The 12,908-nt window shown below is 55.7% G+C and overlaps 1 protein-coding gene across 6 annotated transcripts in view; it reads left to right on the top strand.

Moving 5' to 3' along the window:
* The first annotated feature begins 5,930 nt into the window (after positions 1 to 5,930).
* Positions 5,931 to 12,908, top strand: part of IL17REL (interleukin 17 receptor E like) — a 63,881-nt gene continuing 56,903 nt past the window's right edge. For all 6 annotated transcript variants that reach the window (XR_007517449.1, XM_049884716.1, XM_049884718.1 and 3 more), the window contains exon 1: positions 5,931 to 6,326. Coding sequence is in view for 5 of the 6 variants with exons in the window: in XM_049884716.1 (XP_049740673.1) it covers positions 6,225 to 6,326 (102 nt within the window). In the remaining variant the exon portion in view is untranslated. The remainder of the gene's footprint in view (positions 6,327 to 12,908) is intronic.

The following is a 12,908-nucleotide window of genomic DNA, read 5'->3' as shown; positions in this document are numbered from 1 at the left end:
AAGTGCACTCTGGGTTCCAGTAGTTGGTAGAGGCCTTTGGATTCACATCACCTGCATCTGAATTCAGTTTACTTCTTCCTTTCTGATCTTTAGGCCTTTGTTTCTCATTCTTGCCTCATTTCACCACTTTGACATTCAGTGGATAAGACATCCATAAACTATGATTTCAGCTGTAGATTTTCCACAAATTACATTTATCAGGTTGGGGGAAGTTCTATTCTTTGTTTGCTAAGAGTTTTTATTATGAATGGTATTGAATTTATGAAACGTTCTTCTGCATTTATTGAGATGATCATATGACTTTTTCCCCATTATTCTGTTCCTGTGGTGAATGACATGGTTTATGAATGTGAAACCGGCCTTGCATTTATTATCTTTTCAATGTCTGTGGTACATGAGATGGTGTCTTCCTTTTTATTTCTAATACTGCTCATTTGTCCTTTCTCTTTTTTCATCTCTTGATCTGTCTTGTCGGAATTTTGTCAGTTTTATTCATTGATTCATTATTCATTTTGATCATAGACTCTGGTCTCTATTATTTTGATACTTGGTCATTTGTGGTGATTTGCTTGTGTGGTCATATTTGTAAATATTCCTCAATACATGAAAGCTATGTGCATTCTGCAATTGATGAGTACTGTCTTATTTATCAAGAGCTGCTATATAGAAATACCACAGCTGGGTGGCTTTAACAAACAGAAATTTATTCTGACAGTTTAGAGGCTAGAAGTCAAATTCAGGGTACCAGCTCCAGCAGAAGGTTTTCTCTTTGTGTCTGCTCTGGGGGAAGGTCCTTGTCATCAATCTTCCCCTGGTCTAGGAGCTTCTCCGAGCAGGAACCCTGGGTCCAAAGGACACACTCCACTCCTGGCTCTTCTTGCTTGGTGGTAGAGGAGGTCCCTCACCTCTCCGCTCACTTCTCTCTTTTATATCTCAAAAGAGATTGACTCAGGATACAGCCTAATCCTGTAGATTAAGCCCTGCCTCATTAACATAACTGCCTCTAATCTTGCCTCGTTAACCTCATAGACGTTAGAGTTTACAACACATAGGAAAATCATATCAGATGACAATATGGTGGACAACCATGCAATACGGGGAATCATGACCTAGCCAAGTTGACACACATTTTAGAGGGACACAATTTGTCTTAGTCATCTACTGCTACTGTAACAGAAATACCACAAGCGGATGGCTTTAACAAACAGAAGTTTATTCTCTCACAATAAAGTATGCTAAAAGTCCAAATTCAGGGTGCCAGCTCCAGGGGAAAGCTTTCTTTCTCTGTCGGCTCTGGAGGAAGGTCCTTGTCATCAATCTTCCCCTAAACTAGGAGCTTCTCCACACAGGAACCCTGTATCCAAAGGAAACACTCTGCTCCTGGCACTGCTTTCTGGGAGTATGCGTTCCCCCATCTCCGCTCGCTTCCCTTTCCTTTTATCTCTTGTAAGATAAAAGGTGGTCCAGACCACACCCCAGGGAAACTCCCTTTACATTGGATCAAGGATGTGACCTTAGTGTTAAAATCCCACACTAGTCCTCTTTAACATAAAATTACAATCACAAAATGCAAGACAACCACGCAAGACTGGGAATCATGGCCTAACCAAGTCGACACATATTTTGGGGGGGCACAATTCAATCCATAACAAGTATCATAAATTTTACCAGATTGTTTATTACATTGTCCAGATCTTTTATATTCTTACTTTTTTTTTTTTTTTTTAAATCTTTCAGTTTTTAAATGTGAAAAGATCTTTGGAGATATATCAGTTTCTTACTGTAATTCTGTCAATTCTTCTTTCGTATTTTTTTCAGACTCCGTTATTAACTTTATTTGGTTTGACTTTTTCAGGCATATTTCTTTCTTTCATTTTGTTATCTTATGTTTTAGATGTTTCTATATATAAAATTTGGTGTTTTTAATCCAGATTGACAAAAACGTGTCTTTTAACCAATGCTTAACGTTTACGTTTAATGTAACAGCACGTGTGTGGATACTGTAGTAATCAACTTTACGTAACAAATTAAATTAGACGACTGAGGCTTTGTCACCCCACCTCCCCCACCCAGGGAGTAAGAATTTGTCATGCAAATCTTCATGCAAATTCGGGGTTTCATTTTCTCAGGAGCTGCCGGTACTGCTCAGCACAGGAAACTTTCCTATCAGGGCCCCGGGGTGGGGCAGGTGTTGGCAGGTGTATTTTTGGTTTTTTTCTTCACTGAGATGTAGCCCTTTGGGGTTCTGCTTTATTGGGGATGTCTCCCACCCCTCTTGCCAATGGCCTGCCCCTGGCATCCCAAGAGCTTCGGCAGCCACGCCAGCAAAGTCTTGGAGCACAGGCTGGGCTAGTTCCCTCTCATAACGCTCCCTCCCAGCGTTTCTTATGTTTCGTCGGATTGAAGAAGACGCTTTTCAGATTTTACGCCCATGCCCGGTTGTTTCTGCCAACAGGACTGGATTAGTGTGGGTGCTGGGCACCAGAGCACTCAGCACCCCAGTGCCTTAGCCTCCTCTCCCTGGGCAGGCGTTCTTCCTCTCCTCTTCCTCCCTCTCCCTGGCCCTTCCTTCTCAGACCTGGCTCCTGGTATCCTCTCCACCTCCACACAGGAGCTGGCGCTCAGGCCTCACACTGCACTCAGGGGTGCCCAGTGATGTACATGGCTCTCAGGCCCCTGCCCCCCACAGGTGGTCCGTTCCCTCCTCCATCTGTGCCCTTGAGGCACTAGACTAGCACTGGATGACCACTTTTTAGCACCTCCCAGAGTGCTCTGTTTATGGCTGAAGGATGTGGGGAGAAAGGCCCAGTCCAGAGCTGCCTTGGGCTTGGCCCTCCTTCTGGGCCCTTTGGGAACTGCTTCCACCTGGCACCTTGCATCCCACACCTGAAGAGTGCCCCCTCAGGCTGGCTGTCTGGTAGGCCAGGCTGGCACGGCCTCTCGGACACCCACTCCGGGCTCAGGCTCTGCTCCAGGCTCCAGGAAGCCTGGGCGGCTCTGCATAGGTGCTGAGTGGCCTGCTCCCCCTCCCCACCCGCCTCCGGGAGTGACTCAGCCAGGCCCAAGTGTGCAGCTGGCGGTGGGTGTCACGCCTGCGCTCGGGGCCAAGGCAGAACTGGCTGGGGAGCCCCGACCCTAGCTTTCCGCCCGCACAGGCAGAGGGCTGACTCAGGGCCCCAGCCCTGGGCTTAGCAGGGCGAGGGCGGGGGCGAGGGTCAGGGGACGGGGTGGGGGGCTGGGCTGCCCACTAGAGGCCGAGACCACCCTTAAGGACAGGTGTCTCTGCCCGCTGCCGGCCTCCGACTGCCCGACACTTGGAAAGAATAGTGCGGAAGTCCGTGGGGGGCAGCATTGGGGACAGGCCCTCAGCTCCAGGGGCCGCGTCTGCGCAGGCAGGGCCGGAGCAGCTGCACCTTCCAGAACGCCCGGCCTGCGGTCTGGAGGAGGCTTAGAAGTGGGTGAGGCCGGAGGAAGAGCTGGGTGAGAACAGCTCATTTGGGCACCAGTGCAAGGGCCTGGGGGAGGGTGATGTGGGCTGGCCCTGCCGCCCTGTGCCCTGCGCCCCGCCCTGTGCAGGCCATGGCCGCCTTTTGCCTCAGCCACTCAGTCGGGGCCCGTGGCCGCTGGGGCGCGCTCTGTTCTTCCGAGTCGCGGTGACGGTGTTGCGGGCTGGGGGTGAGGGCTGGGAGGGGAGCTCGTCTGTGCTGCAGCACCCCCCACCCCGCATGGCCGGGGCTGCCCGCAGCCTCAGTGGGGTGTCAGGGTGGGGGGTCTGAGGACGTCAGGGTGCGGGGTCTGAGGACGGGCAGGCGGGCCCAGGAGCCTCCCCCTCCACGGCCTTGCCCAGACACGCGGTGTCCCCTCAGCCTGAGTTTGAGCTAGGGGCTGGTGGGGCCATGGGGGCTGGGGGGCTGGCGGGCGGCCCGCTCGCGCTGGCTCCGGGCCGGCCGCCCTGCAGGGTGAGGACCAGCGGGGACCGCGCGGGCTGAACCTCTCTCTCCCCCAAGGGCGGCCCCGGGACCTGGCCACGCCGTGCCTAGTGTGCCGCGGCCCCTTCCAGCCGGCGCAGCCCTGCAAGCGCTGCCGCTCCTTCTGCGCCGCGGTGCTGCAGGGCGCCTCCTTCGTGCCGCTGGGCGGCGGGCAGGGCGGTCTGTGCGGCCAGTGACCCGCCAATGAGGACCCGGACCGCGACGGATGACCGGAACGAGGCGCCCGCGGCCGGCGGCCTCCGGGGCGACCAGAGCGGAAATCTACTGAGATGAAGGGCTTGTATACAGAGCTATTTTAGAGAACCATGACGCTCCGGGTGGTGTTTCTTGTGCAGCCCCCGCCCCCCCCAGCACCCCGCACTCCACGCCCTGCACCGCACTACCGCACCCTGCACTGGCACCCCATCTCCCACACCCCACACACCCAACCCGAGTCCTGGCACCCCCAACCTGCCCTGTACCCCTCACCCTGCGTCTCATTCCTATACACCTTACCCCACGTCCCTGACCCTGCATCCAAAGCCTGCATCCCCCACCCACACCCCATACCCCTTGCTGTGGAAGGGCCAACATAGGTCAGAGTCAGCAGGCCTCCTGGCATTCCTGAGCTCCCCTCCACACGCACTGTGGCGCCACCTCCCCATTCAACAGCAGCGGGCAGCCGCCTTCCACCGGGCTGGACAGGGGCTGCACTGTGGACCCTGCGGTTCCACCGGACTTTGCCTCTGGGTCTCTGGGGGTCGGCAGTGTGTGTGGGAGAGCCCCAAGGCCTTTCTGGACTCAGGCTGGGGCCCCCACCACTGGGGCCTGCACAGGATGAGGGAGCCTATGAGGAGTCGCCAGGGTGGGTCCATGCACATTTGGGGGTTCCTTGCTCCCCTACCCTCAGAGATGGGATGCAGGCTGCAGAGGGCAGTGACAGGCAGCAGTGCCAGGGCCAGCCAGGGGACAGTAAAAGGAGCAGCACCGGCCTGTCTCCCCACTGCTACCCCTCCAGTGGGAGCAAATGGATGCAGCTCCTGCTGGTGTTGGGGGAGCAGCCTGGAGAGGGAGACAGGGCAGGGCAGGAGACCGGGCAGGGCCAGTCCCCACTGTGCCCCATCCTTCCAGGCTGAAGCCCCTCACATGCTCACCACCTTGGCTTCTGACTCAAGTCTGTGTCCACATCAGACTGGGGGGCCGAGGGGCAGCCTAGCAGCCAAGGCGTTGTCTGCACGGTGGAACTCCCAGGGGCCCTGGCCTGGGGCACTGCCCCTCCACTCCATGTCAGCTCTTTTCACACTTGGGGTGCTCTGTTGGGGTCCCAGGCAGGGTCCCCCCCCGACACAGGACAGTGTGGGAGCCCCTGTCCTGCCCAGCCTATGGCACAGGAGAGGCTGACATGAACTGAGGGCCCAGGGCCAAGGCCCTACTCCCCAGTCAGGGTCCCCCCTCCGCTCCTGCCCACTGCCCTGCAACGCAGCCAGAGCGCTGGAGGCAAAGGGGCCCATGGCATCTCTGCCCGAGCATTGTCCTGTGGGGTCTGTGCGTGAGGCCTCAAATCAAGAAGGGCAAACAGATAACACTCTGAGCGTAGACCTGGCCCCAGGGGCTGCCACAGCTACAGGGTCTTGCTGTCTTTAGGGTTGGAAAGGCGAGGGAGGGAAGGGTCCATGTGGACACCTCCTTCCCACCTTAGGAACTGTGACAGGCACTTGGGCCTGGGGTGGAGTCAAAGGCTCCACTCAGGAAAGCTTTTCCCCTTTGGGGGCTGGGGGCTGGGGGCTTGGGGCTGGGACTTGGGGTGCAGGCACCCAGACAGCAACTCTGCCAGTGCCCCAAGTACCACGGACCACCCCCACCACCAGGACACACACACCAGATGGGCCTGCACATGGGAGCTAAGGAGTATGTGTGCAGTGGCTCCAGGACCCCAAAGGAGCCAGCCTGCCCCCCTGGGGGTGCAGTTACCTGGAGGCCAAATGCCTCAGAGACCTGATTCCAGGCAATTTCCTTGAGCAGCTAGAAACCCCAGTGTGAGTCTGGCACAAGCCCGACCCTGGCCTCGCTGGCCCAGGACCGGGCGTGGCCAAGGGGAAGTCCACAGGCCAACGTGCGGCCGCCCACGTGCGGAACCGCCCTCAGGAGCCAGTCTATTTGTCTTTAGGCTGGGGAGTAAAGCTGCCAGGCGCCCTGCACCCTTTTCCCCCCTAAACACAGACGCACACACTCAGCAGTCACTGTCACGCTGGCCAGATGCTAGCTGGGCGGGTGGTCGCCTTCCTCTCCCTGACCTGGAGCACTTACCAGAGCCTGGCCATCCCCAGGATCACAGAATGCGGCCTCTCCTGTTCTCAGGTAACTCCCCAGTCCTGCAGGCAGGTGGTCTGTCCTGTTTACAGGTAAACCCCATGCCACCCCCACAGGTGGGCCCTGCCTGGCCCCCACAGCACAGGAGTGACAGGTGAGGAGGTACAGGGCCCTGGGGGTGCAGGGCGGTGGTGACACGAGAGGCTGAGCTGCCCTGTGGCCGGATGTCCCAGCTGGGTGCTTGGTGACCCTGCAGTGCAGGTAAGAAGACTGCAGCCCCCGGTCCACCAGCTGGGCAGCCTCAGCAGAAGGGCCTCCAACCTTGCAGTCTGTACCCCACCCATGTGTAACGTACACTGCCTCATGGGGTGGGGCTTGGGAGTGGGCTTATTGTTGGGGAGGGCTCAGCCGAGTAGTGGGGATTCATGTGGGGGAGACTCATCAGGAGGGGTTCATCCACGGGGGGCTTGTGCAGGTGGGGGGCTCATGGGGAGGCTCATGCCAGGAGGGGGCTCATGGGGGGTCCTCCCTACAGGGCAGTGACTCATCTTTACTGGAGGGAGGGTTTCGCCAGCTCCACATGTCCGGGAAGTCCAGGCCCAGACAGGACCCAGCTTGTCTTGGGAAGTGGTCCCAGTGCCCGAGTCAGGAGATACCGGGACAGGCTTGGCGCGGATGGGACAACCCCGAGGTGGTTCATTGATCCTCTGTGGGAACCCTGGCCTCAGGCTTGGGCTCTAGTGGGGAAACGGACAGAGCGCCCATGTGCCGTGGTGACGACAGTGAGGAGATGGGGCAGGTGTGATGGGGACCAGGCAGGTGACGACAGTGAGGAGATGGGGCAGGTGTGATGGGGACCAGGACTTCCTGGGCAGTAGCTGCTCACCCCAAAGCCTGCCCTCAGAAGAAGAGCCAGCTCCACCAGGCCTGGGAGATGTCCCATAGGAGGTCCAGGGTCTCAAACACAGACAGAGCAGGGCCAGTGGGGAGGGGGAGGCAGGAATGCTGGGGCCTGCTGGCAGTCAGGCAGGGCTGTGGAGCTGAGAGGATGGAATAGGGGATGAGGATGGGAGACGGGAGGCTGAGATGGGAGGTGTGGAGGGGAGACAGGACAGGAGGTTGGGGACAAGGGATGGGAAGCAGGCTTAGATGGAAGTGCAGGGAACCACGGGGTCTGTTAGGAGGGACAAGTGGCAATGGAGGTTAGGGGGTCTCCCTCTGGGTGCTGGTGGGGACCAGCGGGTGCAGAGAAAAGGAGGGTGTCCAGTGGGAAAGGAGGGCGGCCAGGACTAGTCCAGCAGTGGAGATGGGGAGGGTTTTGCTCTGGACATGATCTGGGGTGGAGCCAGCAGAGGTGGGACCCTGGATGGGGTAGTGATGGGGGAGTGGCCTTAGAGAGGTGGGAGGAGTGTGAGCTTAGCCCCTGGGGCGAGGATGTTGTTGTTAGGTGCTATGTGGTCTTACTCCTTATGTACAGCAGAGGGAATATTGCCCCGTCCTGCGCCATCTTCACAGTCGCTGCAGTTTGAGCCCATTGTTGCAACCGCTTTGTCCATCCATCTTGCTGAGGGTCTTCCTCTTTTTCACTGACCCTCTACTTTACCAAGCATGATGTCCTTCCCCAGGGACTGCTCCCTCCTGATAAGGTGTCCAAAGTAAGCCAGAGGAAGTCTCACCATCCTCACATCTAAGGAGCATTCTGGCTATAGTTTTTCCAAGACGATCTGTTCCTTCTTCTGGCAGTCCATGGTACGTTCAATACTCTTCACCAATACCGTAATTCAAAGGCGTCAGTTCTTCTGTCCTCCGTTTTCATGGTCCAGCTTTCACGTGCCTAGGAAGCAACTGACAAGACCATGGCTTGGGTCAGGGGCACTTCAGTCGTCAAAGTGACATCTGTGCTTTTTAAGATTTTAAAGAGGTCTTCTGGAGCACCCAAAAAAAAAAACCAAACCCAGTGCTGTCGAGTCGATTCCAACTCATAGCCAACCTTACAGGACAGGGTAGACCTGCCCCATAGAGTTTCCAAGGAGCACCTGGTGGATTCAAACTGCCGACCTCTTGGTTAGCAGCCATAGCACTTAACCACTACACCACCAGGGTTTCCTCTTTTGGAGCAGATCTGCCCAATTCAGTATTTGACTGTGGCTTCCGTGGATGTTGGTTGTTGATTCAAGTAAAACGAAATCCTCAACAACTTCAGCATTTTCCCCGTTTATCATGTCTGGGGCAAGGAGGGTGCTTTCTGAGGTGGGGAGCCAAGTGGGACAGGTGTAGGGAGAAAGCTCACTTTGAAACGCTGGGTTGTGAAGCTCAGTTGAGGGCCAATGTGAGGTGGCAGCTGGACGTTCAGTGGCGTCCAGGGCCAGGTAGGAGCTGAGGTGCGGACAGCTGGGGAACCCGCCCCCCTGGGCTCCCACAGCCTGAGGCTGCCGCCAGGAGAAGGGGAAGGGGTGCAGGGGGGTGTGAGGGAGGAAATGGAAGAAGTAGGCCAGTTCTCGGGGCAGATGTGGAGGGGCACTAGGGTGATGGGGTAAGATATTGCTCAGCAGGTGCTGGGGACAGTGGGGAGAAGACAGGTATGTGACAGGACATCCTGAGCACAGGGGCAGAGGGACTGCTGGAGGGGGTGCTCCCTCTTGTAGGAGCAGGGCTGAGCACAGCCCACAGGCAGGTGAGCAAGAGGCTGTGGGGACCCTGGGGGGAGCTCAGACCCCAGAGGGGAGAAGCCAGGGGCACAGTGGGACAGCTGCAGCCAACCAGCCCAGCCTCCTTACAGTGCTAGGCCTTGAGGAGTCGTTAGTAAAGGAAAAAAGTTCTCGCTGACAGGCGGGGGGCTGGAGAAAAGAGCATGTGGGCACAGTGACAATGGGGAACGCGATGGGGAGACAGCGGGGGGACACAGCAGGCTCCGTACGCCGGGGTGCTGCGATCTGAGACTGAGCGGTGGGGCGGTACCCCCTTCATGATTCCTTCCCCCGTCTCCTCCTGGCCCCCCGCCCCCGCATCCACACCTCGACAAGGACTCGGGCTGGAGAGGCTGAGAACGCAGGTGGGGCCCTGTTTCCCAGGACGGCCGAGGGTCATGAGAGGGTTGGTTGGCTGGGAGGGCGTGGGGGAGACAGCCGCCCGGGGTTTTCCGTCGGGCTCGGCGGGGCTTCCCGCGGTCGGGCCGGGCGGGGTGTCTGTGAGAAGGGACTCCCCAGGGCCCGCGGCTTTAGGGCCTGGAAGCCAGGCGGGGCCTCGACCCACGCTGCCCCCATCCCAGCCTGTGACTCCGTAGGAGGAAGGACCAGCCATGGGGCCGGGGGCGAGGCTTGGCCTCAACTTTCCCACCTGGAAAATGGGGACGAGGCCGCTGCCGGTTGGGGCGCTTGTGAAGGCGGGCGGGGAGCCCCGAGGGCCTAGTGCTGCACCCAGTGTCGGCTCCAGGCGCGGCAAGGAGAGCTGAGGGCGGGCCAGGCGGCTGCGCAGCCAGGGCGGGCGGCCCCAGGCGCAGGAATCCGGGCGATTCGTCCCCGCGACCTCGGAGCCGGGGCTGGGGGGCGCAGCGACCCGGAGGCCTAGTTACGGCCGGCGTCGGGGGAGGGGTGGGGGAACATGTGCAGCGGGGGTGTGGAGGCTGGGGAGCAGGGGGCGAAGGGTCGGCAGGGGGAGGGGGCCGAGGAGGGTCTGGCCCAGCGCAGCAGTCATTGTAGTCGGGGGGGTGGGGAGTAAGGAGCAGGGGGCTTACACCCACTAGGCACCCGCGAAGGCCACACAGGGGTGAGCCTGCCAGACTGGAATGGCTGGGCAGTGCCCCTGTCATCAAGACAGGGCAGGACACAGCATAAACAGCATAAAAAAAAAGAACAGCATACAAACCATAATTAACAATACACAAACACCAGAAGATAAGCTAGATAAATGGAACCTCCTAAAAATTAAACATGCTGGGAAAATTTTTTTAGCCAGGACATGTCCAACAAAGGTCTAATCTCTGAAATCTATGGGAAAATCCAACACCTCTGTGATAGACAAATAAACCAATTAAAGAATGGGCAAGGATACGAACAGACACTTCACCAAAGGTGTTCTGGAGGTCAACAGACACAGGAGGAAATGGTCACAATAACTAGACATTAGAAAAAAAAAAATTTTTTTTTTGAGAGAGATGCAAATCAAAACTACAACGAGGTACCATCTCACCCTGATTTTACTGGCACAAATCAAAAAAAAAAAAACATGTTGGAGAGATTACAGGAAGATTGGAACTCTTGTGCACTGCTAGTGGGAATGCAAAATGACACAACCACTTTGGAAAACAATATGGGCTTCCTTACAAAGCTAGAAATAGAAATACCACATGATCCAGCAATCCCGCTCCTAGGAATATACCCTAGAGAAATAAGAGCTGTCACATGAAAGACATATGCGCATCCATGTTCACTGTAGCATTATTCACAATAGTAAAAATGATGGGAACAACCTGAGTGCCCGTCAACAGATGAGTGGATAAACAAACTATTACACATATACACAACGGAACACTACACAACAACAGAGAACAATGATGAATCTGCAAAACATCTCACAACATGGATGAATCTGGAGGGCATTTTGGTGAGTGAGATAAGTCAGTCACAAAAGGGAAAATACTGTATGAGACCACTATTATGAAAATGTTTCCACACTGAAACAACCTTTGATGGTTACAAGGGAGGAGAAGGGTAGGGAGGGAAAACAGTAACTAAATAGTAGAAAAGTGTGACTTGGGTGAAGGGTAAGACAGTACACAATACTGGGGAAGTCAGCACAACTTGACCAGGGCAAAGTCAGAGAAGCTTCATAGACACAACCAAACGCTGAGAGACCAAGCTACTGGGCTGAGGGCTGTGGGGACCATGGTCTTGGGGGTCATCTAGCTCTATTGGCAAAACATAATCTGTAATGAAAATATTCTACATCTGACTGTGGTGAGTAGAGACTGGGTTCTTAAAAGCCTATGAGTGGCCATCTAAGATACATCTACTGGTTCCATCCCAGCTGGAGCAGAGTAGAATTAAGAAGACTAAAGACACAAGGGAAATATTAGTCCAAAGGACTGATGGACCACGGCTACCACAACCTCCACCAGACTGAGCCCAGAATAACTAGATAGTGCCAGGTTACCACCACCAACTGCCCTGGCAGGGATCATAATAGAAGGTCCCAGACAGAGCTGGAGAAAAATGTAGAACAACAACAATAAAAAAAGACCAGGGTTGCTGGTCTGACAGAGACTGGAGAAACCGCAAGACTGTGGCCTCCAACACCCTTTTTATTGAAGTCACTCCTGAGGTTCACCCTTCAGCCAAAGGTTAGACAGGGCAAACAATAACACACTTGAGGAATTTGCATCGCAGTTCAATCGTATATACAAGACTAAGGGGCACACCAGCCCAAAAGCAAAGATGAGAAGGCAGGAAGGGACAGGAAAACTGGAAGAATAGAAATGGGGAACCTGGGGTGGAGAAGGGGAGAATGTTGATACATCGCAGGGGTGGCAACCAATGTCACAAAACAATTTCTGTATTAACTGCTTAATAAGAAACTAATTTGCTCTGTAAACTTTCACCTAAATCTCAAAAAAGAAAGGCAAAAAAAAAAAAGGGCAGGACAGGGAGAGGTGTCCATCAGGTCTGCAGCCCACCCCCTCTCCAGAGAGCCACCCACACCAGGGGTTCCTCTACCTCCTTGAGCTGGGGGACGGGGTGGTATTCCCGGCCACAGGGAGGTTGGATGGCGTCCAGAGGACAGAGGGACCCCAAGGGTCCCAGGCATCTGAGGCAGGAAGTAATGCCTGCCCAGGATGGTGGGAGGAACCCATGGCTCTGCCCTCCACTGGCTGCTCAGGGCTGGATGGCCACAGCTGCTCTGCCTTGTGGGTCTCCCGCACTCTATCTGCTGGGCATGGTTGGGCTGGCTGCCTACCCCATCCCACCCTGCTCCCTGGCCTGGCCTCCTCATTGCACTCTGGAGAGGGACCTCTTGCAGACCCCACACGGGACACCCTGGGCCAGGTGTTTGGGGTCCGGTCCCTCACAAGGGCCAAGGATGGAGGCATGGTGTCCACTCTGCTCCTTAGACAGCAGTTGATTCTCTGGTGGCTGGAGGTGGAGAACAGGATGCTTTAGCAGTCTCTAAGGAGATACTGAAGAAGTGCAACCAGAGTGCTCCTTAGAAGCAAGGACGGCAAGACTACGTCTCACATACTTTGGACATGTTATCAGAGGGGATCAGTCTCTGGAGAAGGACATCATGCTTAGTAAAGTGGAGGGTCAGCAAAAAAGAGGGAGACCTTCCATGAGATGGATTGACACAGTGGCTGCAGCAATGGGCTCAAGCATAGCAAAATTGTGAGGATGGCACAGGACCGGGCAGCGTTTCGTTCTGTTGTACATAGGGTCGCTATGAGTTGGAACTGACTCGGTGGCACCTAACAACAACACAACAAAGAGGTATTATGGTGGCCAGGAAAGTGGGTGGTGACAATGAGGGTGAGAATTAAAAGACTGGGGGGAGGCTAAATGCTGTGTGGGATCCCTGATAAGATCATGGGGCAGAAAACTGACATTAGTGGGAAAATGGCATGGCAGGGGCATCTGACTT

The sequence above is a fragment of the Elephas maximus genome, chromosome 4 (genome assembly GCF_024166365.1).
Source record: "Elephas maximus indicus isolate mEleMax1 chromosome 4, mEleMax1 primary haplotype, whole genome shotgun sequence".
In the NCBI taxonomy this organism is placed as follows: domain Eukaryota; kingdom Metazoa; phylum Chordata; class Mammalia; order Proboscidea; family Elephantidae; genus Elephas; species Elephas maximus.
The sequence above is the reverse complement of the archived record's forward strand: the minus strand, read 5'-3'. Positions and strand labels throughout refer to the sequence as shown.